At 55.4% G+C, this 21,442-nt stretch overlaps 2 protein-coding genes across 2 annotated transcripts; one reads left to right on the top strand and one right to left on the bottom strand.

Moving 5' to 3' along the window:
• Positions 1-104: 104 nt before the first annotated feature.
• IDH3G (isocitrate dehydrogenase (NAD(+)) 3 non-catalytic subunit gamma) lies at positions 105-11,506 on the bottom strand. Its single transcript, XM_066570458.1, has 13 exons — positions 11,410-11,506; positions 10,728-10,784; positions 10,348-10,359; positions 9,556-9,653; positions 7,922-8,034; positions 6,999-7,059; positions 6,084-6,216; positions 4,681-4,814; positions 3,210-3,312; positions 2,958-3,104; positions 1,955-2,049; positions 1,475-1,535; positions 105-1,294 (listed from the first exon to the last, which is right to left on the bottom strand). The coding sequence occupies exons 1-13, from the start codon at positions 11,470-11,472 to the stop codon at positions 1,214-1,216; spliced, it is 1,158 nt and encodes a 385-aa protein (XP_066426555.1). The 5' UTR covers positions 11,473-11,506; the 3' UTR covers positions 105-1,213.
• Positions 11,507-12,133: 627 nt separating this feature from the next.
• On the top strand, positions 12,134-21,059 carry SSR4 (signal sequence receptor subunit 4). Its single transcript, XM_066570543.1, has 6 exons — positions 12,134-12,220; positions 13,535-13,653; positions 15,311-15,385; positions 17,155-17,244; positions 18,822-18,887; positions 20,874-21,059. The coding sequence occupies exons 1-6, from the start codon at positions 12,160-12,162 to the stop codon at positions 20,976-20,978; spliced, it is 516 nt and encodes a 171-aa protein (XP_066426640.1). The 5' UTR covers positions 12,134-12,159; the 3' UTR covers positions 20,979-21,059.
• Positions 21,060-21,442: the final 383 nt, after the last annotated feature.

Raw genomic sequence — 21,442 nt, 5'->3', positions numbered from 1 at the left:
GGGGTTCCTGGGCTGTTCTTTGGGGGGTCCCATGCTGCCCTTCGAGCCCCCCTGCAGGGCCCCGCCCCCAGACACGCCCACCGCCCCAATAAACCACAGCCGGCTCCTGGTGGTCCTGGGGTGTTTATTGGGGTCTTGTGGGGGTTCCTGGTGGTCCTGTGGGGGATTTGGGGGGCTCCTGGTGGTCCTGTGGGGGGCTCCTGGTGATCTTGTGTGGGGTTTGGGGGGTCCTGGGGTGTTTATTGGGGTCTTCTGGGGGGTTTGGGGTGCTCCTGGGGTGTTTATTGGGGTTTTATGGTTGCTCCTGGTGGTCCTGTGAGGGGTTTGGGGGGCTCTTGGTGGTCCTGGGGTGTTCATTGGGGTCCTGTGGGGGGTTCCTGGTGGTCCTGGGGGTATTTATTGAGGTCCTGTGGGGGTTTTATGGGTGCTCCTGGTGGTCCTGGGGTGTTCATTGGGGTCCCGTGGGGGTTTGGGGGGCTCGTGGTGGGACCCTGGAGTGCGCTGTGGTCCTTGGGGGGGGTCTCAGAGATGATTTTGGGGGTCCCGGGGGGGGTCCTGGAGGCGTTTTGGGTCTCGTGGGTGTTTGGTGGGGGCTCCTGGGGGTGTCCCAGAGCAGAGTTGGGGTCCCTTGGGGGGTGCATCGTGGTCCTAAAGGTCCTGGGGGTGCTTTGGGGTCCCAGGGGTGTGGTCCTGGGGGGGTCTCGGGGATCTTTTGGGGTCCCAGAGGTGTTTTTGGGGTCCCAGGGGTGTCAGGGGGGTGGTCCTGGAGGTGCTTTGGGATCCTGGGAATGTTTTGGGGGGGTCCCGGGGGTGTTTTGGAATCCTGGAGGTGCTTTGGGGTCCTGGGGGTGTTCGGGGGCATCCCGGGAATGTTTTGGGGGGGTCCTGGAGGTGCTTTTGGGGTCCCGGGAATGTTTTGTGGTCCTGGAGGTGCTTTGGGGTCCCGGGAATGTTTTTGGGGGGGTCCTGGGGGTGTTGTGTGGTCCTGGGGGGTCCTGGGGGTGTTCTTGGGAGTGTTTTGGGGTCCCAGGCGTGTTTTGGGGTCCCGAGGGTGTTTGGGGTGTCAGGTGTGTGGTCCTGGGGGTGTTGTGCAGTCCTAGGGGTGTTCTGGGGGTTCTTGGGGGTGTTTTGGGGTCTCAGGGGTGTTCCGGGGGTCCCGGGGCCGTTCCGGCTGTCCCGGGGTCCGTCCCCGCCCGCTGTCCGTGTGTCCGGCTCAGCCCCGCGGCAGGTGCCCAATGATGCTCTGCACCGCCCCCGACGTCGTGCCCTGGCCCCCGATGTCCGGCGTGTGCGTCTGGGGGCGGGGCCACGTCACGGACACGCCCACAAAGGGGTGGGGCCACCGTAATCAGGCAGGCTCGTGGCCACGCCCACTTGATTGGGGCCACACCCCTTGGGCAGGTGAGAGTGGGGGTTGTGGCCACGCCCCCAGGTTTAGGGCCACGCCCATTGGGCAGGTGAGGGCGGGGCTTACCCGGGGGTCGTCCAGCGAGGCCAGCACGGCCTTACGGATGGTGGAGGCGTGGTTGTGCAGCCTGAGGGCGGGGCAAGCACGGGCCACGCCCATATCAGCGAGACACACCCAACCCTAGAGGTGAAGCCCCGCCCCCTCCTGGTGTACACCGAGGCTCCGCCCCCTTAGGCTCCGCCCCCTCACCCAGCCCCTCCTGTGGGATCCTCACCACCTGGGCCCTGCCCCTTTCAAAGCCACTCCCACCAGGGCAAGCCACACCCCTTTTAAAGCCCCACCCCTTTTGGGGACCCCCCCCACCCCTTTTTAAGCCCCACCCCCTCCCAGCTGCTCCCAACCCCTCCAGGTGTTCCCACCCCTTGCCCAGGTGAGCCCCACCCCCTCCAGGTGTTCCCACCCCCTCCCAGGTTTTCCCACCCCCTCCCGGGTTAGCCCCGCCCCCTCCCGGGTTAGCCCCGCCCCCTGGCGCGAAGCCCCACCCACTTGAGGTGGTCCAGCATCATGCAGGCCGCCAGCAGCGCCGCCGTGGGGTTGGCGATGTTGCGGTTGGCGATGCTCTTGCCCGTGTTCCGCGTGGCCTGGGGGGTGCCGCCGTGAGAGCCCCGCCCAGCGACCCCGGTGACCCCCCCGGTGACCCCGGTGACCCCAGTGACCCCGGTGACCCCAGTGACCTCAGTGACCTCCCAGTGACCTCCCAGTGACCCCAGTGACCCCAGTGACCTCCCAGTGACCTCCCAGTGACCCCAGTGACCTCAGTGACCTCCCAGTGACCCCACTGACCAACCAGTGACCACCCAATAACAGCCCAGTGCTCCCAGTAATGGCCCTCAGAGACCTCCCAGTGACCCCCCCATTGATGGCCCTCTGAGACCCCCCCCAGTGCTCCCAGTAACCAACCAGTCCCCCACAGTAGCCGCCCAGTGCCCCCCAGTAACAGCCCTCAGGGACCCCCAGTAACCACCCAGTGCTCCCAGTGCCCCCCGTTTTCCCCCCCAGACCCACGGTTTCAAACACGGCGTAGTCGTGGCCGTAGTCAGCACTGGGTGCCCCCACCAGTGCTCCCAGTGCTCCCAGTCCCACCCAGTGCTCCCAGTGCCCCCCAAAGCCCCCCAGACCCCCATTTCCCCCCCCCAGACCCCCATTTTCCCCCCCAGACCCACGGTCATGAACACGGCGTAGTCATGGCCATAGTTGTGTCCCCCACCAGTGCTCCCAGTCCCACCCAGTGCTCCCAGTGCCCCCCAAAGGACCCCCCAAAGCCCCCCCAGACCCCCATTTTCCCCCCAGACCCCCATTTCCCCCCCAGATCCACGGTTTGGAACACGGCGTAGTCGTGGCCATAGTTGTGTCCCCCACCAGTGCTCCCAGTTCCTCCCAGTGCCCCCCAAAGCCCCCCAGACCCCCATTTTTACACCCCCAGACCCCCATTTTCCCCCCAGACCCCCATTTTTACCCCCCCAGACCCACGGTTTCCCCCCAGACCCACGGTTTCGAACACGGCGTAGTCGTGGCCGTAGTTGGCCCCTGGCACCAGCCCGGGTCCCCCCACCAGCCCGGCGCAGACGTTGTTGACGATGTTCCCGTAGAGGTTGGGCATCACCATCACATCGAACTGCTGGGGCCGCGACACCAGCTGGGCAGGGAGGGCACGCTGCGCTTACTGGGAGCACTGGGACGGGTTTTGGGGGGTTTTGGGGGATTTTTTGGGGGTTTTTGGGGGTTTGGGGCGGGGTCACACCTGCATGGTGGTGTTGTCCACGATCATGCTGCGGAAGGTGATCTCGGGGTACTCGGCCGCCACTTCCTGGCAGCACTGCAGGAACAGCCCGTCCCCCAATTTCCTGTGGGGTGAGACCCCCAAAAAATACAGGGTGACCCCCAAAAATATGGGATTCCAGTCATTACTGCAGGAACAGCCCCGTCCCCCAATTTCCTGTGGGGTGAGACCCCCAAAAAATACAGGGTGATCCCCAAAAAATCTGGGAACCCAGTCAGCACTGCAGGAACAGCCCCGTACCCCAATTTCTTATGGGGTGATACGGGGGGTGAGACCCCAAAACATATGGGGAACCCCCCCAAAAATTTGGGATCCCCCCTCAAAAATTCCAGGATATCTCTGGGATCCCACTCAGTACTGCAGGAACAGCCCCGTCCCCCAATTTCCTGTGGGGACACAGGGGCGAGACCCCAAAAAATACAGGATGACCCCCCCCAAAAATATGGGATACCCCTGGGATCCCCCCCCCATTCCTCAAATTCCCAGGGTTCAGGAGGATTCAGGATCCCCCAAACCCCTTTAGGACCCCCCAAAAACACCAAGAACACCCTCCAGAACCTCAACCTCCCCTTTGGGACCCCCCAAACCCCTTCTGGACCCCCCAAACACCACCAAGGACCCCCGCCAGAACGCCCAGCACCTCTTTAGGAGCCCCCAAACCCCTCTGGGACCCCCAAACCCCCCTTTAGGACCCCCCAAACCCCCTTTGGGACCCCCCAAGCCCCTTCTGGACCACCCAAACCCCAACAAGGACACCCTCCAGGACCTCAAATACCCCTTTGGGACCCCCCAAACCCCTTTGGGATCCCCCAAACTCCTTTAGGACCCCCCAAGCCCCTTCTGGACCCCCCAAACCCCGACAAGGATCCCCTCCAGGACCTCAAATGCCCCTTTGGGACCCCCCAAACCCCTTTGGGACCCCCCCAAGCCCCCTTTGAGACCCCCTCAAGCCCCCTTTAGGAGCCCCCAAACCCCATTTATGACCCCCAAACCCCTTTGGGACCCCCCAAGCCCCCTTTAGGATCGCCCAAACCCCCTTCAGGACCCCCCAAAAACCACCAAGGACCCCCTCCAGAACCGCCAGCACCTCTTTAGGAGCCCCCAAACTCCTTCTGGACCCCCTCCAGAACCTCAAATCCCCTTTAGGATGCCCCAAACTCCCTTTTAGGACCCCCCAAACCCCCTTTGGGACCCCCCAAATCCCTTTGGGACCCCCCAAACCCCCTTTAGGACCCCCCAAGCCCCCTTTAGCACCCCCAAACCCCTTTAGGACCCCCCAAACCCCCTTTAGGAGCCCCCATTTAGGACCCCCCAAACCCCTTTGGGACCCCCAAACTCCCTTTTAGGACCCCCCAAACCCCTTTGGAACCCCCCAAGCCCCCCTTTAGCACCCCCAAGCCCCTTTGGGACCCCCAAGCCCCTTGGCCCGTACATGATGTTGGCCTTGTGCACGGCGGTGACGCTGCGGCGCGCGGCGGCGCGGGCCAGCCCGAAGGCGTAGTGGGCGATGCGGCGCGAGCGCCCGGCAGTGATGATCTTGAGGCTCTCGACCACGCCCGCCACGCTCTGCGGGCACGGGGTGACGTCACAGCGGGGCGGGGCACGGAGGTGACGTCACAATGGGGCGGGGCAAATATATGACATCACAATGGGGCGGGGCACGGGGGTGACGTCACAACGGGGCGGGACACAGGGGTGACGTCACAACTGGGCGGGGCACGGGGCTGACGTCATAATGGGGCGGGACACGGAGGTGACGTCACAACGGGGCGGGGCAGATATATGACATCACAACAGGACGGGGCAAATGTATGACATCACAACGGGGAGCGGCACGGGGGTGACGTCACAACGGGGCGGGGCACGGGTGTGATGTCACAACAGGGTGGGGCAAAGGTATGACATCACAACAGGGCGCGGCATCGGCAACAGGGCGGGGCATGGGTGTGGCATCACCCCCAGGAATGATATCACAACAGGGCGGGGCAAATGTATGACATCACAACGGGGCGGGGCACGGGGGTGACGTCACAACGGGGCAGGACACAGGTGTGACGTCACAACAGGGCGGGGCACAGGTGTGACATCACAACAGGGTGGGGCAAATGTGTGACATCACAACAGGGCGGGGCATTGACAGCAGGGCGGGGCATGGGTGTGGCATCACCTCCAGGAATGACATCACAATAGGGCGGGGCACGGGCGTGGCATCACAACAGGGCGGGGCACGGGTGTGACGTCACAATAGGGCAGGGCATGGGTGTGATGTCACAACAGGGCGGGGCATCGGCAACAGGGCGGGGCATGGGCGTAGCATCACCCCCAGGATGTGGCACAGGTATCACAGGTGTGACATCACAACAGGGTGTGGCACAGGGCGTGGCACCACCCCCTGGGTGTGGCATCAGCCCTGGGGCGTGGCATGGGCAGGGAAGGGGCGGGGCATCACCCAAGGGTGTGGCATGGGTGGGGCATCACATCCAGGCTGATTTTGGGGGGTTTGGGATATTCTGCGGTGGTTTTGGGGGTATTTTTGGGGTGATTTTGGGGTGTTTTTGGGTTGTTTCTGGGAGTGTTTTGAGGGTGTTTCTGGGGGTGTTTTTGGGGCGATTTCGGGTGGTTTTGGGGCGCACCTCGTGCTCCAGGGAGCTGTACTCGCCCTCGGTGGTCTCCCTGACGATGAGGATGGTTTGGGGTGATTTTGGGGTATTTTGGGGGTATTTTTGGGTGTTTCTGGGGGTGTTTTTGGGGACGTTTTCGGGGGTATTTTTTGGCTGGTTTTGGGGTATTTTTTGGGTGTTTTTTGGGGTGATTTCGGGTGGTTTTGGGGCGCACCTCGTGCTCCAGGGAGCTGTACTCGCCCTCGGTGTTCTCCCTGACGATGAGGATGTCGATGTCCCGGTGCCGCGTCTCCACCCCGGGCAGGCTCTGGCAGTGAATGACGTTGGCGTAGAGATCCAGGCTGGTCCTGGCAGGGCCCAAAATATGCAAATGAGATTCAAAAAGATGCAAATCGACCCCCAAAATATTCATGTGAACCTACTAGAGCGCAAATAAAACCCCAAAATATGCAGGGAAGCCCCCAAAATATTCAAATACCTCAAAAAAAGACAACTTGACCCCTACAATGTTGAAATGGACCCACAAATAGGCAAATGAACCCTTAAACATGCAAATTAACCCCCAAACCATGCAAATTAACCCCCAGGTATGCAAATTTACCCCAAAACATGGAAATGGATCCCTCACATAGGCAAATCAATCCCAAAACATACAAATGGACCCCAAAATGTGTAAATAAAACCCTAAAACATGCAAAGAACCCCCAAATACACAAATCAACAACCAATTATGCAAATGAACCCCAAAACACGCAAATCACACCCAAAACATGCAAATGAACTCCCAAAACATTCAAATCAACCCCACAGATGTGCAAATCAACAGCCAAACCATGCAAATGAGCCCCAACATGCAAACCGAACCCAAACTATGCAAATGAGCCCCAAAACATGCAAATCAACACCCAAAACATGCAAATGAACCCCAAAATGAAACCAAACCCCCAAGACATGCAAATGAGCCCCAAAACATGCAAATCAACACCCAAAACATGCAAATGAACCCCGAAATGAAATCAAACCCCCAAAACATGCAAATGAACCCCCGAAACATGCAAATCAACCCACCAATTATGCAAATGAGCCCCCGATTATGCAAATGAGCCCCCAAACCCCGCCCAGCGCTGACCTGATGAGGTTGTTGCGGGATTTGTGGCTGGGGGGGAGGTTGTGGTTGGTCTCGATGTTCCCTGGGGGGGAAAACGGGGTCAGAGCAGGGACTGGGGCGATTTTGGGGGAAATTTGGGGAATTTTGGGGGTTTTGGGAGATTTGGGGGAGATCTGGGGGGTTTTGGAGCTGATTTCAGGTCAGATTTGGGGATTTTGAGGAGATTTAGGATCAGATTTGGGCTCAGATTTTGGGCTTCAGCATCAGATCTGGGCTCAGTTTTAGGATCAGATTTAGGATCAGATTTGGGCTTGGATTTTGGGATCCAGGATCAGATTTGGACTCAGATTTAGGATCAAACTTGGGTTCAGATTAGGATCACGTTTGGGGATTTGGGTTCAGATTTGGGCTCAGATTTTGGGATTTAGGCTCAGATTTGGGATTTAAGCTCAAATTTTGGGATTTAGGATCAGCTCTAGGCTCAGCTTTGGGATTTAGGCTCAGATTAGGGATTTAGGACCAGATTTGGGCTCAGTTTTGCGATTTAGGCTCAGATTTGGGCTCAGATTTGGGATTTAGTCTCAGCTTTGGGATTTAGGCTCAGCTTTGGGCTCAGATTTTGGGATTTAGGCCCAGCTTAGGCTCAGCTCTGGGTTTAGGCCCAGCTTAGGCCCAGCTCTGGGGTTTAGGCTCAGCTTTGGGCTCAGCTCTGGGTTTAGGCCCAGCTTAGGCCCAGCTCGGGGTTTAGGCCCAGCTTAGGCCCAGCTCGGGGTTTAGGCCCAGCTCTAGGCTCAGCTCTGGGATTTAGGCTCAGCTTTGGGATTCAGGCTCAGCTCTGGGTTTAGGCCCAGTTTAGGCCCAGCTCTGGGTTTAGGCCCAGCTTAGGCCCAGCTCTGGGTTTAGGCCCAGCTTAGGCCCAGCTCGGGGTTTAGGCCAGGCCTGACCCTTGAGCGCCACGCCGTTGCGCCGGATGGCCGTGATCGCGTTCTGGACGTCGTCCTCGGGCGCCTCCGAGTTCACCCGAACCTCCTCGAAATCCACGGGGACACAGGCGTGCCTGGGGCGACAGAACGGCGCCAAAACGGCAAAAAATGGCAAAAAATGGCGCCAAAATGGTGCCAAAATGGCAAAAAATGGAACAAAATGGAACCAAAATGGAACCAAATGGTGCCAAAATGGCAGCAAATGGCACCAAAATGGAACCAAAGGGAACCAAAATGGCGCCAAAATGGGAAAAAATGGAACCAAATGGTGCCAAAATGGTGCCAAAATGGCAGCAAATGGCATCAAAATGGAACCAAAAGGTGCCAAAACGGCAAAAAATGGAACCAAAAGGTGCCAAAATGGCACTAAAATGGCAGCAAAATGGAACAAAATGGCTCCAAAATGGCCCCAAAATGGCAAAAAATGGAACCAAATGGCAGCAAAATGGAACCTAATGGAACCAAATGGTGCCAAAACGGCGCCAAAATGGGAAAAATGGCAGCAAATGTCCCCAAAATGTCATTCCAATATCAGCCTAATGCCACCCCAAATGTCCCTACAATGTCTCTTTAAATGAACACCCAAATGTCAACGAATGTCACCCCAAATACCCCACAAAATGTCACCCAAATGTCACCAAAATGACCCCAAAACGTCCCCAAAATGTCACCCCAAATCTCATCCAAATGTCCCCAAAATTTCACCCAAATGTCCCCAAAATGTCACCCAAAAGTCCCCAATTGTCACCCAATTGTCTCCAAGACCTCCCCCCAATGACACCAAATGTCCTCAAAATGTTGCCCCAATGTCACCCAAATATCCCCCAAACGTCTCCCAGTGTCGCCCAGTGCCCAATTTCACTGATTCATTTGCATATGTAAATACTTGATTGCTTTTTTCCCTGCCTCATTTGCATATTTTGGGGTCAATTCCTCCATTTTGGGCTCAATTTCTGAGGCTCCATTTCCTCTTTTAGGGGCTCATTTCCAATTCCACTGATTCATTTCCACACTGTGTGAACTTAATTACACTTCTAAGAAATTAATTAATTTTTTCCTCCTTCATTTGCATATTTTGGGGTCAATTCCTCCATTTTGGGCTCAATTCAGAAGTTTCTGGGGCTCCATTTCCCCACTTAATTCCAACTTTTGGGGCTCCATTTCCCCTTTTCAGGCATCAATTCCCAACTCCACCGCTTCATTTCCATATTTTAAGAACTAATTAATTTTTTATGCCTCATTTGCATATTTTGGGGTCAATTCCTCCATTTTGGGCTCAATTCACCAATTTCTGGAGCTTCATTTCCACTTTTGGCTGCTAATTCCCAATTCCACTGATTCATTTCCACACCGTATGAACTTAATTACACTTCTAAGAAATTAATTAATTTTTTCCTCCCTCATTTGCATATTTTGGGGTCAATTCCTCCATTTTGGGATCAATTCACCAATTTCTGGGGCTCCATTTCCACTTTTAGGGGCTCATTTCCAATTCCACTGATTCATTTCCACACCGTATGGACTTAATCACGCTTCTAATATAATAATTAATATTTTCCCTCCCTCATTTGCATATTTGGGGGCGTGGCACGCACCTGAACACCTCCTTGACGTGCAGCATGAGCTCGGGGCCGATGCCGTCGCCGGGGATCAGCGTCACCGTGTGCCGGCCCCCGTACTTGGCTGGGGGGGGCTGAGGGGGGGGACCCCAAAATTTGGGGATCCCCTCACCCCCCCCAGCCCCTCCCTGCTGTCCCCTCCCCCCCCTTTTCCCAATTTTCCCGATTTTCCCCCAAAAAATTGGGAAAATCGGGGGGTTTTGGGACCCCCCCAGCGATTTTTGGGGTCCCCCCACAGGTGATTTTTGGACCCCCCCAGATGATTTTTTGGGCCCCCCCCAGGTGATTTTATGGGCCCCCCCCCATGTGATTTTTTGGGCTCCCCCCAGTGATTTTTTGGGCCCCTCCAGGTGATTTTTGGGGTCCCCCCCAGGTGATTTTTGGGGTCCTCCCAGGTGATTTTTGGGGCTCCCCCCAGGTGATTTCTGAGGTCTCCCCCAGGTGATTTTTGGACCCCCCCCCCAGTGATTTTTGGGCTCCCCCCAGTGATTTTTGGACCCCCCAGTTCTTTTTGGAACCCCCCTGGTGATTTTTGGACCTTCCCACAGCGATTTTTGGGACCCCCCCCTTTGCTGATTTTGGGGTCTCCCCTCTTCATTTTTGGGGCCCCTCCCGTTATTTTTTGATCCCCCCTCCCCATCCCAATGAGTTTTGGGGTGCCCCCAACGCTTTTTTGCAACCTCCCCATGATTTTTGGGACCCCCTTGTGTTTCTAAGCCCCCCCAGGATATTTTTGGGGCTCCCCCAGGGGATTTTTGGGGTACTCACGATGCTGCGTTGCTGTGGGGCAGGGAAGAGAAAATGGAACAATTAACAAAAAACTGGGTTTTTTTGGGGTTTAACCCGCAAAATTTGGGGTTTGGGTGAGGTTTTTTGGGGGGGATGGGATTTTTTGGGGTTGGGTGGGATTTTTTGGGGGGGATTTTGAGGGAGGTTGGGATTTTTGGGGGTGAGATTTTGGGGTGGGATTTAGGGGAGGGGTGAAATTTTTTTGGGGGATTTTGGGGCTGGGATTTTTTGGGGGTGGATTTTGGGTGGATCGAATTTTTTGGGGGGAGGGGTGGGATTTTAGGGTGATGGGATTTTGGGGGAGGGGGTTGGGATTTTTTGGGGTGGGTGGGATTTTTTTGGGGGGGCGGGGCACTCACGGAGGGGAGGTGGAGCTGTTCCACAGCGTGGGAAATCCCAGCCTGAGGAATCCACACCTGGAACCGGAGGGGTCCCGGGAATTGGGGTGGGGGAGAGACCCCAAAAGGCCACAGGACCTCCCCCCCCCCAAAAGGGTTCAGAGCCCCCTCCCCAAAACAGCAGCAGAGAATCCCCCCTCCAATGGTTCAGGACAGCTCAAAAAACGCCTCATTAATTAAAAAAGTGTTAATTAAATTTCGCATGGGGGTGGTATGGGGAGTCCTGGGGATTTCCCGAGGGAATTTCCTGCCCGGGACCCCCCCCCAACCCTCCCCCCCCCGGACCCCCTTTGGCCACGCCCGCCCCCCCTTTGACGACCCCACAATGGTTCCGCCCAAGGCACCGCCCCTCCCAGAAATATCAGCCAATCACAGCGCGGAGCGCTGCCCCTCCCACACACCCTGCGAGTTCCAGCCAATCAGCACTCGTGGAACAGCACCGCACCCCCAGGATAACCAATCAGAGCCCGGTCCGCCGCTTCCACGTCCCGCCCCTCCCGGCGGCCGCCCGGCCCCCGCCGGCGCGCCAGCCAATCACACGCCACCGGTGCGGCGGGAATCGGCGGGAACCGGCGGGAATCGGCGGGAACCGCCGGGGGCGGGGCCCGGTAGGCGGCGGACCGGGTTCTGATTGGTCACTCACCGCGCGCGGCCGCAGCGCGGCTCTCATCACCCTCCGCCGCGCCGCCGTCAACGCCGCCGCCATGATGCTCCCGCCGGCGGCACGAGCTCTCGCGAGATCTCGGCACCGCCCACGCGAGGAGATAGGGCGATAAGCTCGAACTCTCGCGAGAGGCCCCGCCCCGCCCGCTTTCACGCCCTCACACCGCGGCGGCCATTTTGTGCCTAGGAGCGGCGCTGGCGTGACGCCTCACGGCGGGAGGGGAGAAAGGCGGCGCCGCCCACGGTGTTTTGTCCCGGAACGACGACACCGAGCGGGGAGCCCTTTCCCCATCCGCTCTTCGTTTTGAGGGCGAAACTAAAAAACCCCAATTGATAACGGGGGGGAAGACCTGCGGCCACCGCCCCTCAGCCGTCGCTATGGCAACGTCGAGAGTGCGCATGCGCCGGGGCGTGGTCGTGGCTCCTCCTTCCGCGCCACAGGTGGGGGGGCCGCCATTTTACCCGCGTGTTCACCGCATTGCGCATGCGCCGCATTTGACCATACTCCCGACGTGTTTTATCCGCGCCTCTGCTCCCTCTTGGCCCCGCCCCCTCCTCTACCGTAGGCCACGTCTCGCGCGGGCCGGGCGGCGCGCTCGCTCCTCATTGGTTAGCGGGAGCGCGGGTCCCCGCCCGCCGCGTTCTGATTGGTGAGCGTGCAGGCGCTGCCGGCGTTGATTGGTTGGTTCCCGCGGGGGCGGGACCAGAGGGAAGGTGCGCGCGGCTGATCATGGCGGGTGCCGGAACGCTCCCGCTGTTGCTGCTGCTGCTGGCGGCGGCCGGGGCCGCGGGTAGGGGGAAAACCACGGTCCCGTGAGCGGGAACGGGAACTTGTGAGGGGAACCCAGGCGTTCTGAGGGTTCTGAGGCGTTCCGGGAGCTGTGAGGGCCGAGAGGGACTCGAGACTTTGGGGTTCTGTGGGGGTTTTGAGCTCTGAGGGGATGGAGGTGAGCGGGGGCTCCATGAGGGGAGCGGAGGTTCCATGAGGGGAAGGACTAGGGACTCCGTGAGAGGGTATCAGGGATTCCATGAGGGCGTATTGGGGTTTCCATGAAGGGATTTGGGATCCCCTGAGGGGGGAGTGGGCGTTCTGTGAGGGGGAATCGGGAGCTTAATGAGGGGATATCAGGGATTCCATGAGGGGTAGAAGCGGGGGGTCCCATGAGAGGATCGGGTGTTCCATGAGGGGAAGGAGCGGGGGTTCCATGAGGGGATATTGGGAGTTCCATGAGGGGATATCGGGTGTTCCATGAGGGGAAGGATCGGAGGTTCCATGAAGGGATTGGGGGCTCTCTGAGGGGAAGGAGCGGGGGTCCCATGAGGGGAAGGAGCGGGGATTCCATGAGGGAATATCAGGGACTCCATGAGGGGATCGGGGACTCCGTGAGGGGACTGGGGCTCCATGAGGGGACTGGGGACTCCATGAGGGGACTGGGGACTCCATGAGGGGATCGGGGACTCCGTGAGGGGACTGTGGACTTTGTGAGGGGATCGGGGACTCCATGAGGGGACTGGGGACTCCATGAGGGAACTGGGGACTCCATGAGGCAGCTGGGGGCTCTATGAGGGGATCGGGGGCTCCATGAGGGGATCAGGGGCTCCATGAGGAAATAGGGGGCTCCATGAGGGGATCGGGGACTCCATGAGGGGATCGGGGACTCCATGAGGGGACTGTGGACTTTGTGAGGGGATCGGGGGCTCCAAGAGGAGATAGGGGGCTCCATGAGGGGATCGGGGACTCCATGAGGAGATAGGGGGGTCCCATGAGGGGGTCCCATGGCCAGTGATGTCCCTGAGGGGACCAGGGGCTCTGCTGCTGTCCTGGGGATCCCTTGGGAATGGGGGTCTTGGGCCATTGGTGCCTCAGGTGCATTTCGGGAGGGGGATTTTGGCAGCTCAGGTAAGTGTGGGTTCCACAGTGGGGGGGTTCAGGTGAGTGGGGATCCCTGGGCTGCTCTGGTGCAGTTTTCGGGGTCTCAGGGAGGGTTTTAAGGGGGGTTTTGAGGCACCGTGGGTTCTGAGGATCCCTTGGGTGGGGGGGTCCATGGGTGCTGAGGGGTCCATGGGTGCTGAGGGGGGGTCCCTGAGCTGAGCCCCCTCCCCAGGTGAGCCGTGCCCCGAGCCCACCATCGCCCCCTCCTACTACACAACCTCGGACGCCGTCATCGCCTCCGAGAGCGTCTTCGTGGTGGAGATTTCCCTGGTCTGCAAAAATGGCGCCCAGGTGAGGCACCCTCACCATGGAGGGGCACAAACACACCCACAAACACCCACGGGATCAGGCTCCACAAAGAAAAATGTTTGTATTTTATCTGTTCTCCAGTTTATATATTCCTAACACAGTGTAGTTTTAAGTCTTTGACTACATCACCATAACTTTGTTATGTTTAGTTGGTGCAATTAGATATAGTAAGGTTATATACATAGAAATATAATATAAATAATATTATCTTTATTGGTGCAAAGTAATCAGCCTTAATAGAATTGGCAAAAGTTTTACAGAAATTTAGTGAGGCTACATCACAACCAACTTTATTATGTTTAATTGGTGCAATTAAGTATAATAAAGTTATATACATGTAATACAAATATAATATAATTAATATAAATAGTAATGAATATTTGTAATATTTATTATTATATATAATATATATAGTTCATGTTATACATATATATATATATATGCAATAATAAATAAATAAATACAATATAAATAATATTATCTTTATTGGTGCAAAGTAATCAGCCTTAATAGAATTGGCAAAAGTTTTACAGAAATTTAGTGAGGCTACATCACAACCAACTTTATCATGTTTAGTTGGTGCAATTAAATATAATAAAGTTATATACATGTAATATAATACAAATAATATAATATAAATAGTAATGAATATTTGTAATATTTATTATTATATAAAATATATATAGTTCATGTTACATATATATATATGCAATAATAAATGAATAAATACAATATAAATAATATTATCTTTATTGGTGCAAAGTAATCAGCCTTAATAGAATTGGCAAAACTTTTACAGAAATTTAATGAGGCTACATCACAACCAACTTTATCATGTTTAGTTGGTGTAATTAAGTATAATAAAGTTATATGCATGTAATATAAATATAATATAAATAATATAATATAAGTAGTAATAGATATTTGTAATACATATTATTATATATAACATATATAATACATATTACACATATATTACGTATATATAATAATAAGTAAATAAATATAATATAAATAATATTATCTTTATTGGTGCAAAGTAATCAGCCTTAATAGAATTGGCAAAAGTTTTACAGAAATTTAATGAGGCAGGTATAGACATCTATTTATTTACATGGTCTAGCTTACAAAAATTTTTATGTATTTTTTCTATTTTTTTTTATGTTGATGGCCTTGCATGGATACACTAAAAAATCATCAATTGTTATTTCTTTTATTAATTGAGCTTTGAAAGTTTTACAGAAATTTAATGAGGCACACATACACATCTGCTTGTACACATAGTTTAGCTTATAAAAAATTTAATGTAATTTTTCTAATTTGTTTTCATGCTGAAGGTCTTGTATGCATACACTAAAAAATCACCAATTTTTATTTCTTTTGTCGAATTGAGCTTTGCTTGCAGTCCAGCTGTCAAACCCCTCCACACCTCCCCCTTTTTTACATTAAAATGTGAGGGATTTTTCCAGGGTTTTGGTGCTGAAATCCCAGCAATAATTACAATTATCCACAAAATCAACAACCCAGTTTTCAACAACTCCTTGCTAAAACTCCTGAGCTGTTTTTACCCAGCCCTGGGGGGGGGTGTGGGGGTGTGAGGGACCCCCCCAGCCCCCCCTGAGCCCCCCCTCGCCCCCAGAACGTGGCTCTGTACGCTGATGTCAACGGGAAGCAGTTCCCAGTGACCCGAGGGCAGGACGTGGGCAGGTACCAGGTGAGGCTGGGGGGGATTTGGGGGGTTCAGGTGAGTCAGGGGTCCCTGGGAGGGGTTTTGGGGGGCTCAGGTGAGTCAGGGGTACCTGGGGAGGGATTTTGGGGGGGCTCAGGTGAGTCAGGGGTCCCTGGGAGGGGATTTGGGGGGGTTCAGGTGAGTCAGGGGTACCTGGGAGGGGTTTTGGGGGGGCTCAGGTGAGTCAGGGGTACCTGGGAGGGGTTTTGGGGGGGTATTTGGGTGGTTCTAGGAGGGTTTGGGGGGGCTCAGGTGAGTGGGGGGGTACCTGGGAGGGGTTTTGGGGGGTTCAGGTGAGTCAGGGGGTACCTGGGAGGGGTTTTGGGGGGGCTCAGGTGAGTGGGGGGGTACCTGGGAGGGGTTTTGGGGGGGCTCAGGTGAGTCAGGCGTCCCTGGGAGGGGTTTTGGGAGGGGTATTTGGGGGGTTCAGGTGAGGGGGGAGAGCTCTGGGAGGGGTTTTGGGGGGGTTCAGGTGAGTCAGGGGGTACCTGGGAGGGGATTTGGGGGGCTCAGGTGAGTCAGGGGTCCCTGGGAGGGGTTTTGGGGGGGGTATTTGGGTGGTTCTAGGAGGGTTTGGGGGGGCTCAGGTGAGTGGGGGGATCCCTGGGAGGGGATTTGGGGGGGCCTCAGGTGAGTCAGGGGGTACCTGGGAGGGGTTTTGGGGGGGCTCAGGTGAGTGGGGGGGTACCTGGGAGGGGTTTTGGGGGGACTCAGGTGAGTCAGGGGTACCTGGGAGGGGTTTTGGGGGGGCTCAGGTGAGTCAGGCGTCCCTGGGAGGGGTTTTGGGAGGGGTATTTGGGGGGTTCAGGTGAGGGGGGAGAGCTCTGGGAGGGGTTTTGGGGGGCTCAGGTGAGTCAGGGGTACCTGGGGAGGGGTTTTGGGGGGCTCAGGTGAGTCAGGGGTACCTGGGAGGGGATTTGGGGGGGCTCAGGTGAGTGGGGGGGTACCTGGGGAGGGGTTTTGGGGGGTTCAGGTGAGTCAGGGGTACCTGGGAGGGGATTTGGGGGGGTATTTGGGTGGTTCTAGGAGAGTTTTGGGGGGGCTCAGCTGAGGGGGGGGAGCTCTGGGAGGGGTTTTGGGGGGCTCAGATAAGTGGGGGGGTACCTGGGAGGGGTTTTGGGGGGGTATTTGGGGGGTTCAGGTGAGGGGAGTGGTTCTAGAAGGGTTTTGGGGGTCTCAGGTGAGTGGGGGGGAGCTCTGGGAGGGGTTTTGGGGGGCTCAGGTGAGTCAGGGGTACCTGGGAGGGGATTTGGGGGGCTCAGGGGGGGTCCCTGGGAGGGGTTTTGGGGGGCTCAGGTGAGTGGGGAGGGTCTCAAGAAGGGGTTAAGGGGGGATTTTGGGGGGCTCAGGTGACTTTGGGCGTTATTTTGGGGGTCTCAGGTGACTTTGGAGGAGTTTTGGGGGTCTCAGGTGACTTTGGGGGTTATTTTTGGGGTCTCAGGTGATTTTGGGGGTTATTTTTGGGGTCTCAGGTAACTTTGGGGGTTATTTTTGGGGTCTCAGGTGACTTTGGGGGTTATTTTGGGGGTCTCAGGTGACTTTGGAGGGGTTTTGGGGGTCTCAGGTGACTTTGGGGGTTATTTTTGGGGTCTCAGGTGACTTTGGGGGTTATTTTTGGGGTGCTCAGGTGACTTTGGGGTGACTTTGAGCAGCTCAGGGGGATCTCAGCTGAGCTGGGCAGAGCTTTGGGGGTCGGGGGTGAATTTGGGGAGGGGTCCTGGTGGTCCCAGCCCCCCCAATCTCCCCCTGCCCAGGTGTCCTGGAGCCTGGAGCACCGCCAGGCCCAGTCGGGCACCTACGAGGTGAAATTCTTTGATGAGGAATCCTACAGTGCCCTGCGCAAGGTGGGGACCCCTGCCCGCACCCTGGGGGGCTCCCAGGACCCCCCAAAATCCCCCCCAGCACCGCCAAAGTGAGCAGGAAACACCCAGCACCCCAAATCTGAGCCCCAAAATTGAGGGGAAAACCCAAATTCAGCCCCAAAATTGAGGGGAAAAACCCAAATTCAGCTTTAAAGTTGAGGCGAGAGCCCCAAATTCAGCCCCAAAATTGAGGGGAAAAACCCAAATCAAGCCTGAAAATTGAGGAGAGAACCCCAAATTCAGTCCTAAAATTGAGGGGAAACCCCAAATTCAGCTTTAAAGTTGAGGAGAGAATCCCAAATTCAGCTTTAAAATTGAGGGGAAACCCTAAATTAAGCCTGAGAATTGAGGAGGGAGCCCCAAATTCAGCTCTAAAATTGAGGGAAAAACCCAAATCAAGCCTGAAAATTGAAGGGGGAACCCCAAATTCAGCCCCAAAATTGAGGGGAAACCCCAAATTCAGCTCTAAAATTAAGGGGAAACCCCAAATTCAGCTTTAAAATTGAGGAGAGAAGCCCAAATTCAGCCCCAAAATTGAGGGGAAAAACCCAAATTCAGCCCCAAAATTGAGGGGAAACCCCAAATTCAGCCCCAAAATTGAGGGGAAACCCAAATTCAGCTTTAAAATTGAGGAGGAAACCCTAAATTCAGCTCTAAAATGGAGGGGAAACCCCCAAATTCAGCCCTAAAATTGAGGGGAAACCCCAAATTCAGCTCTAAAATTGAGGGGAAACCCCAAATTCAGCTCTAAAATTGAGGAGAGAACCCCAAATCCAGTCCTAAAGTTGAGGAGGGAACCCCAAATTCAGCCCCAAAAGAGGGGAGGGAGCCCCAAACTGAGCCCCAAAAATGAGGGGCACCCCCAAACCGAGCCCCAAAATTATGAAGCGAGCCCCAAATCGAGCCCCAAAAACTACAGGACACCCCAAATTCAGCCCCATAAAGGAGGGGGAACCCCAAATTCAGCCCCAATCGAGCCCCTAAAATGAGGGGGCACCCCCAAACCGAGCCCCTAAAACAAGAAGCGAGCCCCAAATCGAGCCCCAAAAACCACAGGACACCCCAAATTCCACCCCAAACATGACAGAGGACCCCAAATTCAGCCCCATAAAGGAGGGGGAACCCCAAATTCAGCCCCAAAAGAGGGGAGGGAGCCCCAAACTGAGCCCCAAAAATGAGGGGGCACCCCCAAACCGAGCCCCTAACATAAGAACAGAGCCCCAAATCCAGCCCCAAAATCTACAGGGCACCCCAAATTCAGCCCCAAAAATCAGAAGGGACCCCAAATTGAGCCCCATAAAGGAGGGGGAACCCCAAATTCAACCCCAAAAGAGGGGAGGGAGCCCCAAACTGAGCCCCAAAAATGAGGGGGCAGCCCCAAACCGAGCCCCTAAAACAAGAAGCGAGCCCCAAATCGAGCCCCAAAAACCACAGGACGCCCCAAATTCAGCCCCAAAAATGACAAAGGACCCCACGTCGAGCCCCAAAAACGAAAGGGGACCCCTCAAATCGATCCCCAAAATTGAGGGGCCCCCCCAAAATTGCCCGTGTGCCCCCAGGCGCAGCGGAACAACGAGGACGTGTCGCGGATCCGGCCGCTCTTCACCGTCAACGTGGAGCACAGGGTGGGGCTGGGGGGACCCCCCCACGTTTCTGGGGCTTTGGGGGATCCCCCACCCAGTTTGGGGGGTCCTGAGGGGGGATTTGAGGGGATTTGGGGGTGCTGGGGGCTTTGAGAGGGGGGGTTTGGGGTGTCCCGGGGGGGTTTTGGGGGGGTGATGCTGAGATTTTGGGGTGTCTCAGGGGTTTTGGGGTGTCCCGGGGGGGGGTTTTGGGGGTGACACTGAGATTTTGGGGTGTTTCAGGGTTTTTGGGGTGTCTCAAGGGTTTTTGGTGTTTTTGGGGTGTCCCAAGGGTTTCAGGGTTTTTTGGGGTGTCCCAGAGGGGTTTTTGGGGGGGTGACACTGAGATTTTGGGGTATTTCAGGGGTTTTTGGGGTGTCCCAAGGGTTTTGGGGAGTTTTGGGGTGTCCCAGGGGGGGTTTGGGGGGGCTCTCAAGGGTTTTTGGGGTGTCCTGGGGGGTTTTTGGGGTGTCCCAGGGGGTTTTTGGGGTTTTGGGGTGTCCCAGAGGGGTTTTTGGGGGGTGACACTGAGATTTTGGGGTATCTCAAGAGGTTTTGGGGTGTCCCAGGGGGGTTTTTGGGGATGACACTGGGATTTTGGGGTGTCCCGGGGGGTTTTGGGGTGACACTGAGATTTTTGGGGTATTTCAGGGTTTTTGGGCTGTCCCAAGGGTTTTTGGGGTGTCCCAGGGGGGGTTTTGGGGGTGACACTGAGATTTTTGGGGTATTTCAGGGTTTTTGGGCTGTCCCAAGGGTTTTTGGGGTGTCCCGGAGGGGTTTTTGGGGGGGTGACACTGAGATTTTGGGGTGTCTCAGGGTTTTTGGTGTTTTTGGGGTGTCCCAAGGGTTTTTATGGTTTTTGGGGAGTCCCAAGGGTTTCAGTGTTTTTTGGGGTGTCCCAGGGGGGTTTTGTGGGGGTGACACTGAGATTTTGGGGTGTCCCAAGGGTTTTTGGGGTGTCCCAGGGGGGGTTTTGGGGGTGACACTGAGATTTTGGGGTGTCTCAAGGGTTTTTGGTGTTTTTGGGGTGTCCCAGCGGGGTTTTGTGGGGGTGACACTGAGATTTTTGGGGTGTCTCAGGGTTTTTGGGGTGTCCCAAGGGTTTTGGGGGGTTTTGGGGTGTCCCAGAGGGTTTTTTGGGGGGGTGACACTGAGATTTTGGGGTATTTCAGGGTTTTTGGGGTGTCCCAGGGGGGTTTTGCGGGGGGTGACACTGAGATTTTGGGGTGTCTCAGGGTTTTTGGTGTTTTTGGGGTGTCCCAAGGGTTTTTATGGTTTTTGGGGAGTCCCAGGGGTTTCAGGGTTTTTTGGGGTGTCCCAGGGGGGTTTTGGGGGGTGACACTGGGATTTTGGGGTGTTTCAGGGTTTTTTGGGGGTTTTGGGGTGTCCCAGAGGGGTTTTTGGGGGGTGACACTGAGATTTTGGGGTATCTCAAGAGGTTTTTGGGGTTTTTGGGGTGTCCCAGGGGGGTTTTGTGGGGGTGACACTGAGATTTTGGGGTGTCCCAAGGGTTTTTTGGGGGTTTTAGGGTGTCCCAAGGGTTTTTGGGGTGTCCCAGGGGGTTTTTGGGGTTTTGGGGTGTCCCAGAGGGGTTTTTGGGGGGTGACACTGAGATTTTGGGGTATCTCAAGAGGTTTTGGGGTTTTTGGAGTGTCCCAAGGGTTTTGGGGGTTTTTGAGGTGTCCCAGAGGGGTTCTTTTGGGGGGATCAACTGAATTTTAAGGGATTCCATTGGGATTTTCTGGGGATTTTTTTTAGGGGGGGCAGGATTCACCCCACTGAGATTTTGGGGTGTCCCAAACCTTCAAACAGCACCCCCAAGATTTTAGGATTTCCTTTCTCAGGGTGAAATTTGGGATTTTTTCTCGCATCTCGACGTGGAATTTTGGGGGAGCCGGGGGGTTTTGGGGGGTTTTGGGGGGGTTTTGGGGGTTTTGGGGGGTTTTGGGGGGTTTTGGGGTGCTCTGGTGACCCCAAATTTCCTCACAGGGGGCCTGGAACGGGCCCTGGGTGTCCACGGAGGTGGTGGCAGCTGCCATTGGGCTCGTGGTTTATTACCTGGCCTTCAGCACCAAGAGCAGCATCCAGGCCTAAAGAAACCCCAAAAAAACCCCAAAAAAACCCCAAAAAACCACCCTAAAACGACACCACAATAAAAAACAACCAGAAAAACTGCTCCGTTCCCCTCAAAAAAAACCCCAAAATCGGCTTCAAAAACGACCCCAAAACCGTCCCCAAATCCCTCCTTTCCTACAGCAAAAACAACCCCAAAAAAACCCCGTCCCAAAACGACCCCAAAATGTCCAAAAAAAACCCAAAAAACTGCTCTAAAACCATCCCAAAACGACCCAAAAAAACCCCCCAAAACCCTCAAAACAATCCCAAAATCCCAAAACGACGACAAAAATTTGCCAAAAACTTTCCCAATCCAAAACCGATTCCAAAACTCCGCCCACTTGGAAAACAATCCCAAAACCAATCCAAAAAACGGCTCCACCCCCTTAAAAACCCAAATAAACAACCCCAAAAAGGCCCCAAAAACCCAAATAAACAACCCC

The sequence above is a fragment of the Molothrus aeneus genome, unplaced genomic scaffold (assembly GCF_037042795.1).
Source record: "Molothrus aeneus isolate 106 unplaced genomic scaffold, BPBGC_Maene_1.0 scaffold_30, whole genome shotgun sequence".
NCBI lineage: Eukaryota > Metazoa > Chordata > Aves > Passeriformes > Icteridae > Molothrus > Molothrus aeneus.
The sequence above is the reverse complement of the archived record's forward strand: the minus strand, read 5'-3'. Positions and strand labels throughout refer to the sequence as shown.